This window comes from Babylonia areolata, chromosome 8, assembly GCF_041734735.1.
Source record: "Babylonia areolata isolate BAREFJ2019XMU chromosome 8, ASM4173473v1, whole genome shotgun sequence".
Classification (NCBI taxonomy): domain Eukaryota; kingdom Metazoa; phylum Mollusca; class Gastropoda; order Neogastropoda; family Buccinidae; genus Babylonia; species Babylonia areolata.
Genome location: NC_134883.1, coordinates 17568217 through 17579073, shown reverse-complemented (window position 1 = coordinate 17579073; position 10857 = coordinate 17568217). Strand labels below are relative to the sequence as shown.

At 39.3% G+C, this 10857-nt stretch overlaps 1 protein-coding gene across 6 annotated transcripts in view; it reads right to left on the bottom strand.

Annotated features, from left to right (window-relative positions):
- Positions 1 to 606: 606 nt before the first annotated feature.
- LOC143284598 (uncharacterized) overlaps positions 607 to 10857 on the bottom strand; it is a 53368-nt gene continuing 43117 nt past the window's right edge. For 4 of the 6 annotated variants that reach the window (XM_076591424.1, XM_076591425.1, XM_076591426.1 and 1 more), the window contains 2 exons: positions 8502 to 8547; positions 607 to 4144 (listed from right to left, as the gene is read on the bottom strand). In XM_076591424.1, the coding sequence (XP_076447539.1) occupies positions 3980 to 4144; positions 8502 to 8547 (211 nt within the window). In that variant the 3' untranslated portion in view covers positions 607 to 3979. The remainder of the gene's footprint in view (positions 4145 to 8501; positions 8548 to 10857) is intronic. The other 2 variants (XM_076591428.1, XM_076591429.1) reach the window with 2 other exon arrangements.

Below are 10857 nucleotides of genomic sequence, written 5' to 3'. Positions count from 1 at the left end.
GCAAATATGAGCAAACAGAAAACAGGCACTTTATTTCAACTGAAGAAAAACTTGTCACCGTTCAGCAGTTATCAACAGGACTGGTTCCCAAAATCAGCACAAGTGGAAGTCTGAATACAATGCTGTCAACAACATCAAAGACGATGCCACAAGGTAACCTAGGCAACTGGGTGGGAAGATGGTGGCGCCGGGATAGAGTGGGGGTGAAGGGAGAGTGAAAGGACAGGGTGGTGGTAGGGTGTGGGGGGGGATGGTGTGCAAATTGATTAAAGGCATAGGATAGGAATGTGTGTGTGCTTTGTTATACTTGATATAATAAATACACAAAATGAATTACAGCTCATAAACCTGTGTCCACAAACCCCGTCAGATGAACAGTTATTTCTGCTGCAAATTAACTGTCTCTCTTTCTGTCCACTGTATCATCTACAGTGCAGACCATAACAAAAGCACTGGGTATAAAAGCAATTAAAAAAATCTGTGAACATAAATTCAACTGAAAGAAAATGGTGGGATTCAAAGCCCAATTTGTCACTACCAAATAATTATGTTTTATTCGGGGGAGGGGGGGGGGGTTGTTGTTTTTTTTTTTTGGGGGGGGGGGGGTTTGTCTCTGCCATGTGGAAATGTTATCAACTTTGATCAAAACCATTTTAAAATCATCACTAAAGAGGGTATCTTACGACAACACTGCTGCAAATAAGTTGCATGCAGTTTGGAAACTTTACCAAATACCCAAATGATACATATCAAAACTGTGAAAATGAAATGTTCAATATGCTTTAAGTGAGTGTTAATCCAATATTTGTTTGTCACTGTGGTCCTCTGATGTTATTTGTGGGAGAAAAAGTAATGCTGTCTAGATTAATGGTTTCATAAAAAAAATAATAATTTACAATTCATTTATTTTTTGGTATATACAAATGTGTAAGTGACACACCACACACAGTCACAAGCACACACATGCACACCCACAAATAAACACATAAGAGAAATATATGTACAAACACAATGCTTGCAATGACCATGCAAGTAAAAATATCCACACACACATCATTCATACATTAACACACGCCCGCACATGCACACACACACACACACACACACACACACACACTTTGGCCCTCAGGAACGTTCACAATACATTGCACAGGATCCTATCAAAATGTGCATTTTGTATTCATTCTATTCAAAAAAATTTAGCAAAGCATCAACTGTATAATCTGCATCAAAACACTGTTGGAATTCACTGATTGACATGTCATGACAATACATCCAAAACTACAGAATACCAAGAACATGAATGGAAAGAAAATGAATACAAACTGAAGATATAAGAACACACATACACACATGCGCGCGTGCACACACACACAGAGCAAAAAGAGACTGAAGCAACCAAACAGTAAGACAGTAAAGGCACTATGAACACAATAACAAACAAACAATTGGTCACATGTCTTAAAGCCAGTTTGATATATTCTAAAACATTACAGGTTAAAACCAGTCCAACTACAGATATATACTAGTTTTGTTCTACTTGGAGACATTAATTAAAAAATAATAATAATAAATATATATATATATATATATATATGGTATTCGAACATAACAAGGGAGACCACATTCTTCTTGAAAAGGGTGTGGTTGGCGGGGGGTGGGGGTCAATAGCATTCGTTCTTCAATATTGAAATCTGAAAATTTAACTCAATATTGATAGACCAGGGCTTGATTACATAAGCTATCTGAGAAGCAGTAAGTTTCCTTCGTACTAAGAATTTTCCTTAGTATATGGAATTATCAGGGACAGAAGAAAACTTAATGCTAACCAATCCAGGCACTGCTGAGGGACCATTCATGCAAGCCACCCCTGATCCTTACCTGTCACACAGTGCCCGTATCCCCAAACTGTTCTGTTCTGAGATAGAACAGACACTGTGCCCATATCTCCAAACTGAACAGTTCTGAGATAGAACAGACACTGTGCCCATATCTCCAAACTGAACAGTTCTGAGACAGATCAGACACAGTGCCCGTATCTCCAAACTGAACAGTTCTGAGAAAGATCACAGTGCCCATATCTCCAAACTGAACAGTTCTGGGATAGATCACAGTGCCCATATCTCTAAACTGAGTAGTTCTGAGATAGATCAGACACAGTGCCTACATCTCCAAACTGAACAGTTCTGAGATGGATCAGATGCAGTGCCCATATCTCCAAACTGAACAGTTCTGAGATGAAGCTAGATCAGACACACTGCCAGAAAAGATAGATCAGACACATTGCCCATATCTCCAAACTAACAATTCTTAGGTAGATCAGACAGTGTCCATATCTCCAAACTCAGCAATTCGAAAATAGATCAGACACTGCCTATATATCCAAACTGAACAATTCTGAGATAGATCAGACACAATTCTGAGATGGATCAGACACTGCCCATATCTCCAAACTGAACAGTTCTGAGACAGATCAGACACAGTGCCCATATCTCCAAACTAAACAGTTCTCGGATACAGATTGATCAGACACAGACAGTGCCTATATCTCCAAACTGAACAATTCTGAGAAAGATCACTGATCAGTTCTGAGAAAACCCCCGAAAACGGAGCATGACTGCCACATGGTGGGTGAAAACGGTCATACACGTAAAAGCCCACTCGTGTACATATGAGTGAACGTGGGAGTTGCAGCCCACGAACGAAGAAGAAGAAGAAGTTCTGAGAAAGATCAGACGCCTGGCTCTCAGTCATCCAGTTTGTGCCAACTCCAAGGCTGCTGAAGGAGAGACAAACAACTGGGTCAACCTGTCACAGGGAAGGGAGATAAGTACAAGCCTTCACATGAACTGAGTGTCAAAAGCAAGGACTTCCTTCCCCTTCCATCTTTTCCTACAAAGTGATAAACATCTTTCCAAATGCCACCTGAAAAAGGGAACTTTAAATATAACAAAGAATTTCTTAGATGGCAGTTCCTACAATGATCGCTCGATTCACCACAATTGTTTCAGCCATGCAGCTGATATTCCAGACATACACTATCCTGAACTGCTGGAGTTCTGAATGAAATCATACTCAGTACATATCACAAGTGACTTGAAATCAGATGGAGATGGTTAAATAAGACTGACAGACATATATATCATAATAAGTATTCAAGTAAAAACCATAAAGGTGTTCACCATGCACCTCACATCAAAAGAAACTTAATATCATGAAGAAAGAAACTCATATCACAGACTGACTGATCTTTCAAATGAACTGAAAGCAAATGTTTGTGCAACTGCTGTCACCTGGGACCCAGAATCACAGACACACGTCACCCCAACACTGAAATAACGACTGAAGGCGTATCTGACCGGTACGTAAGTAAACGTCACGAAAACCAGACGCTGAGATCAAGACGCCAGTCAGGGGCATCAACACCTCTCTCCTGTTGTAATACCAGTGTGTTGGCATGAAATGGGTGACATGTCAAATGGGTGACACATCGAAGGAGTGATATGATATATTGGATGAGTGACGGTAACAAAGCAGTGACAAACTGGAGATAAAATAAAAAGGAGTGATACATATAATTACTGTAAATCCTCTCTCTTGTGTCTTTTGTGCACAACTCATTCTATAGTGATCATTCTTGCAAAGTTGTACTTCTGTTCTCTATCAGTCACACAATCACAGCTTCCTCTTTTAATCCTTACTCTTTTGACAATGGTAGGTAGGTCGCTCATTTTGTGGTATAGGATTTATGTCACTCATTCAATATGTCAATGAATTGATATAACACTCTTGTTTATAACAGGATTTGTTGTCACTCCTCTCTTTTGTCATTCCTTCATGATGTCACTCTCTCCGAAAAGCTCCCAATACCGACACCCTCAACATACCCAGGAGCTAGCATTTCAAGGACTGTTCACAGCTGAGACAGACACGAGACAAGACGGCCAGTCAGGCCAGGGGAAGGAGTCCAGCCATCCAATCAGGCAGTTATCTGGTCGGGGACGGAGACAGCAGTAGCGCCCTCTGCTGGCTGGCGGCTGGCTGCGGGGCGAGAAGGAGCGCTGAACTGGGCAAATGGTGCGGCGGCCGGTAACCGGAGGCGGACAGGGTTGTGCTTAAGGCCCTGGCCACCATGCTGATGTCTCTGTGCACACACACATACAGAATATGATGAATGAATAAATAAACAATAATATTCATTTATTTACCTAGTTATCTATCTATTTGTTACAATCTGTCTATTTGTTACAGCTGCTTAAAGCCCTTGCGACCACGCTGATGTCTCTGTGCACGCACACACACAAGCACACACACAGAGTTTGATAGATAAATAAATAACAATATTTATATATTTATTTAGTATAATGAATAAATAATAATATTTATCTATTTATTTATCTATTCATTTACTATAGGTGCTGAAAGCCCTTGTGACTATACTGATGTCTTACACACCCACCACCCACCCCCACATCTATTATTATAATCATACTCATTTATCTATTTATTCATTCATTCTTTCATTTATTTCTTTATCATTGTTGCTTATTGCCCAGCTGACAACACAAGGCTGTGTCAGGGATGAAAAACACTGTCAACACTGATCCCACAGAACCTGAAGGAAAACAAAATATCCACAAACAAAAAACAACCTGCAAAAAGAAAAGAAATTAGGCACAAGTACAGTCACATTCATGAAAAGAAACTCTGACCATGCTTTGATGTGGACCATTCTGTCAACTGATCGCCAGAAGATTGAGGAGAGAAAAACAGACACCTGATCACAAACATGACAATATATAATGCACAGAAGTATATGTAAGGATGGACAAACACAACGGAAAAAAAAGGGGAGGGGGGTGGGGGGGGAGAAAGAAAAAAGCCAGCAGGCAACTCTACATGTGCACAGCCCTGCACACACAACACAGGGTTTGCACACACACACACACACACACACACACACACACACACACACACAAAACACACACAGAACACACACACACACACACACACACACACACACTGACTGATTCCCTATAGCAATTGTTGCTTATTCAATTTACCATCATGAAATAAAATCTTGACTTGACTTGACACACACTCACACACACACACACACTTGTGTCTTATAAACCTTACGGTTTCATGACAATAAAATCTATTCTATTCTATTCTATTCACACACACACACACACACACACACACACACAGAACACACACACACACACACACACACACACACACACACACTGACCACATCTTAAATGCACCACACAGTGCAACATTTTCAGGGAAGTCTGCTGAGGTTTGTTTCCATTATCTATTCATTCTTGGATAATAACGCCCCAAAAAACTAAAAAAAGCATCCAGACCCCCAATCAAGTGTAGTGCGTGGGGGACGGGGAGGAAAAGGAGAAGGAATGCCAGGTGTGGGGATCAGCCATAAGGCCTCTTCTGTTAGTGATGATGCTTCAACAATGAGGTCACTGAATTTCACACACACACACACTATCACACACACACACACACACACACACACACACACACACACACACCACACACACACACACACACACACACACACACACAGGTGTGTGCTGGGCACACATGCAGAGACTCAGCAACAGATCCAAATTCGTATATTCTTGATGACCCTAAGAAGAACAGAAAAAGTTAAACATTTCTTTGACTTTGCTCTCTCTCTCTCTCTCTCTCTCTCTCTCTCTCTCTCTCTCTCTCTCTTTCAACCTAGATTATTCTCAACACATGTCCTCCCACTGCCTGTGTACAAATGGCAAGTTGTCACACACATGACTTTGAGTGAGTGCAACAGCAGTACAGAGAAATCACCCTAAATGTTAACTCTGAAAATCCCTTTTTGTGCAAACAAAGGTGATGCTTAATTATTGGCAGTGATTCTTTTCATTTGTTATTCATTTCTTTCACTGAGATAATAAAATATTTTGTATTCTGTTGGTGAAAGCAAGTTCTCAATATTTACAGTATTTATTCATGACTTCTTTTTTCTTTTTTTCTTTTTTTTCTTTTTGTCACAGAATTTGTAATGTTTGTGTTCTGAGAACTCATGGCAAATCACTGTTTAACTTTATTTCTGTCCATTGAAAGTTCAAGCCTCAACGTGACAACAAACATTCTTTGCATCTGAATACAGCATTACTAATCTAAATGTCAGAATCTGCAATAGGTAAGTAACAATCACACTTCTACTTAAAATCCTTGCACCAACAACAACAAAAAAAGATAGTATATTGGAAAACCAGTCAGAATTTACTCTTGTTAAGTGACACTGTCTGAATCAGCAACTGATAAATAAATCAGAATATCTTTAATCTTTTTTCTTCTTCTAAATTTAAATCTTTGGGAGGAGTCTTCTGCTATATTCAGATGCTAGTAAGAAATCACTCTTGTTATTTTTTTTTTTTTTAGTGACCCATGCGTTGAAACACCCAGACTAGTTTTTCAAAGTGGGGAAAAGAACATGACTGTGTAACACAAGTAAAGATACAAAGCAACTGTTGGAGTTTGTGTGGAAGGTTAGTGCCAGTTAGTACCACAGTCAGGGTTAGACTGGCTCAGGATGACTTACTATCAAAGACACACTGGTAGCAGAACGCTGAAAACAAACACACAGGTTGGGTCAGAGGACAGTTGGAAGACAAAAGAAAGTTGTGGTGAATCCTCTGGTTTTTGTATGCATGCAGCAACTGTGTGAAAATGTGCAACTGAAGTTTGTGCTTGCACACACACACACACACACACACACACACACACACACACACACACACACACACACACCTCACATGCAGATATGCATGGAATGTTCTCACTTTCTCTTTCACAGTAACACTGACTCATGCTAACATTCTGTCACACACACACACACACACACACACACACACACATGAACAAATGCATTTCTCATGCACACATGTATACAAGGACACATGCTTACTATCTCTCTGGCTTTTTCTATCATAAGCACACAGTCATTCTCACATGCTTGCATGCGCATGTATATCTGCACTCTAACATATATGCAAATTGACTGCAGTTAATACCAATCAAACAAAAAGCTGAAAAAAGAAATACACAAAACATACACCAACCAACATAAAACAACAGCCGAACCAAACCATCAAAATGTCCACAAGCCTTGGCATTTCAGGTGACAAGCGCATATAAGCCATACTAATCTAATACTATTTGTTTCAACAGTCTCATTTATCACATATTTTCCCTTCAATGCAGTGTTCTGTTTGTTTTCTGTTGTTGTTTTTTGCAAAAAGCATAGCAAAGATCTGTTCATGGTCAGTGAAACTGAAATCTTTGTCCAAAGCATTTTGTCAAACTGATTTTGTGTTGACACACAACTGTCTGCCCATGCCAACCAAGGCTTTCATTACCAGAGAACAGAAAAGAAGCTTACAGAAAAAAAAAACAAGAGACATAAAAAGTCATGGAAAAAAATGCTTGAAGATTTCTGTGAACTGAACATAAAATTTGGATGTTAAAAGTTAATTTGCCAAAATATATTTTTTGTATAATACAGACCACACAGATGATTATATGATGAATAAACTCAAACTCGAGACGGGGGGGGGGGGGGGGGGGGGGGGGGAGCACTGTGCACACTTAGAGAATTGAAAAGAGAGAAAGACAGCCATTTCTTGAATATTTAGTAACCAGATGGACAACTCACGCTCTACTTCATCTGAACTATCCAAATACAGATAAGCCAGCCAGGTGACTGATGAGCTGTGTCTAACAAGAGCCTTCTGGACACAGTAAAATTTTGGCAACCTATGAATTGAAACCAGCATCAGTGATGAGGTTTCCAACATAATTACGGCAAAGTAAAGTTGCCAGGATGAAGACAGCCTATATCTAATCCAAAATATTTATAGCAATGGGAGACTGTCATGTGTTTTAAAGCTTTCAGATGATGAAGAAGGAAAAGGAACACTCTAACAATAGATCATTCATGACAGGGACCCAAAAAGCGTACTGCTGAAATGCTGAACTATTGTTCTTCCGAAGATCAATGTTAGAATGAGATGAATAACATTTAGAAAAATACAAAACAAATGCAACAGAAACAAACACAAGCACACACCAACACAGACACACACACACACACACACACACACACACACACACACACACACCTATAGACCCTCTCAACCAGTTAGAAAATAACCAAAAAAAGTCAAAGCAGCAAAAAGTTAACACATTTTCATGCTTTACGATGTGTCCCTCAAAATATGCTTTCTAAAGCTGAGAGATAACCTTTGACCTGACAACCATGTGACTGCCGAAGAAAGAACAGAACAACTTAAGAGTGGTGAAACTTTAAAGGAAAAAAACAACAACATGTTATTTGGAGTACATGGCATTTCAGGGCTGCAATGAAAGAAAGTAAAAAACGGAAGCAGACGTGAATGATGAAGAACCAAGGAGGCAGGGAAAGCAAGGGAGATTACCTGCAGAGGAGGCAGAGGTAGAGGAGGCAAAGATGGAACGTCCGAGCTGGAAGAAAACTCGTCAGGTCAACAGACAGTTTGATTTTTTTTTTTTTTTTTTTTTTTTAATACTCTCATCTCTTTCACCTCAAGTTTTCTGTATGTCCACATTTACTGTCACTCAAGGCTCTTTCTTATACATGCAGGATGGTGTACAAAATAACATACCATCTATAATGCTTGGAATTGTTCTTTATAATTGTTATCAGCTAATGATTTTTTTTGCATAGTACAAGTTCATATGCCTAGGGCACTTTGTTGTTGCTACACATTCTTTCCTATAGTTCATATGATTCATCTGCAGCTAAATATAGGAAATCATTCACTGAAATGCTTGGTGTGTTGTTTTCCACATCTACACTGGGAATATTCTTGTTCATCTACTTTTGATGTCACAGTATGTGTCATCTAAAGCAATATACTCAGAATTCTTTTTCTTTGTTTTGAAAACATTTTTTCCTTCTACAGATTTCCCCTTAATATGTTCAGTAATGTATCATTGCTGTGCTCATTTTCTGAGGATATTCAAGTTCAGTTATTTCATAAAAAAACAAAAAAACAAAACAAAACAAAAACAAAAACAATTCACACACAACTGTTCTGTTACAAGAAAATAAACTTCATGACTTCCTTTATCCTGAATTTACCTTTCATTGCAAACAAACTCCTTTTTTAATCAATTCAAATAAATCACTTCAACAAAGTACTGTTCGTAAAAATATCCAAGATTATTGCTATCTTTCTTCCTCTCTTTCACTTTATCAATTAGATCATATTTTACAAAATAAAGAAATGTTAACTTATCCATCGTTCTACAAACAACTGACACAAGTCTTTTCACAATCAAATCTTTACACATGTGCAGCATGTTTATGTATCTAGACTTACAGACAGACAGACAGACAAAGAGACAGATATATAGATAGGTAGATATAAAATTATGCAGGTTACATAGATGATATCAGTAGGTAGACAGATGCATGTTTGTGAACGCACAGTGTAACTGATATGTATGTATATATCAAGACATATTTTCAAGCCTCTTATGAACCTTAAATAACAAACACACACTCACATACACATACTCAAACTTGTACACATCATTCTTAGGAAATAAGAAATCTTAACATCTTATAAAAACCTACTCACAAACAACAATAAATCATGATCAGTACTTTTTTAACTAATGAAACATGGAAATGATTCTGGACTTAACACATCTAAACGCTACATATTCAAAATTGAACAGATCTAAATAGTCAAAATGACCAATATTCATTTCAAGCTCGCTTGTGACTGTCCAAAATCTTATGAACCTTCCCACTTTAAGCTGATTATGGTCTCAGATTCTCAAGGCCTGACAAAGCGCGTTGGGTTACGCTGCTGGTCAGGCATCTGCTTGGCAGATGTGGTGTAGCATATATGGATTTGTCTGAATGCAGTGACGCCTCCTTGAGCTACTGAAACTGAAACTGAAACTCAGATACATATATGTCTGACTGAGTGCTGCGGAGGAGTGTCCACCAAAAAAGGGAAAAATCTCAGATTTAAAAGCATAACTGAAACAAAGCTGTTGGTGGTGTGGATTCTAGTCTTTCAAATGATCTCTTCTTCTGTGTTTAAGGGCTGCAGCTCCCAATTTCATTCATATCTATAGCTGGGCATATTTTATGTGTGACTGTTTTTACTCTTCTGTCCAGGCAGCCATACTCCATTTTCAGTGGGGTGGGGTGATTGCTGGGTATTGACTATTTTTACTCCTCTGTTTAGACAGCCATACTCCACTTTCAGTGGGGGTGGGGTGTTTGCTGGGTATGTGCTTCCATAACCCACCAAATGATGATGCAGATTATAGTCACTTTACAGTGCATGTTTCATCCTTAGCGTGTGTGAACACAACGAGAGGGGTGAAGGCATCAGCAGGTCCCCACATGTCGGAGATGGAGGAAAAAGACTCTACTCCTAACCCGCCAGCCGCTGACCCCACAATCAAAAACCAGGACCCTCAGATCAAACACCTCACATGTGGAAACCATGGCAAGGATCTCTGAGATGATATGACTGAGATCCCGTGTATATCATTGCACTGATGCAGGTGTAAAAACCCACAGTAATAAAGCAGTTCATCCTCCTCCAAGGTGGCAGAATGGTTAAGACACTCATCTGCCGATACAAAGAGTCTGTGAGCATCTAGGTTTGAATCCTGCTCTTGACGGGTGCAATAGCCAAGTGGTTAAAGCGTTGGACTGTCAATCTGAGGGTCCCGGGTTCGAATCACGGTGACGGCGCCTGGTGGGTAAAGGGTGGAGATTTTTAC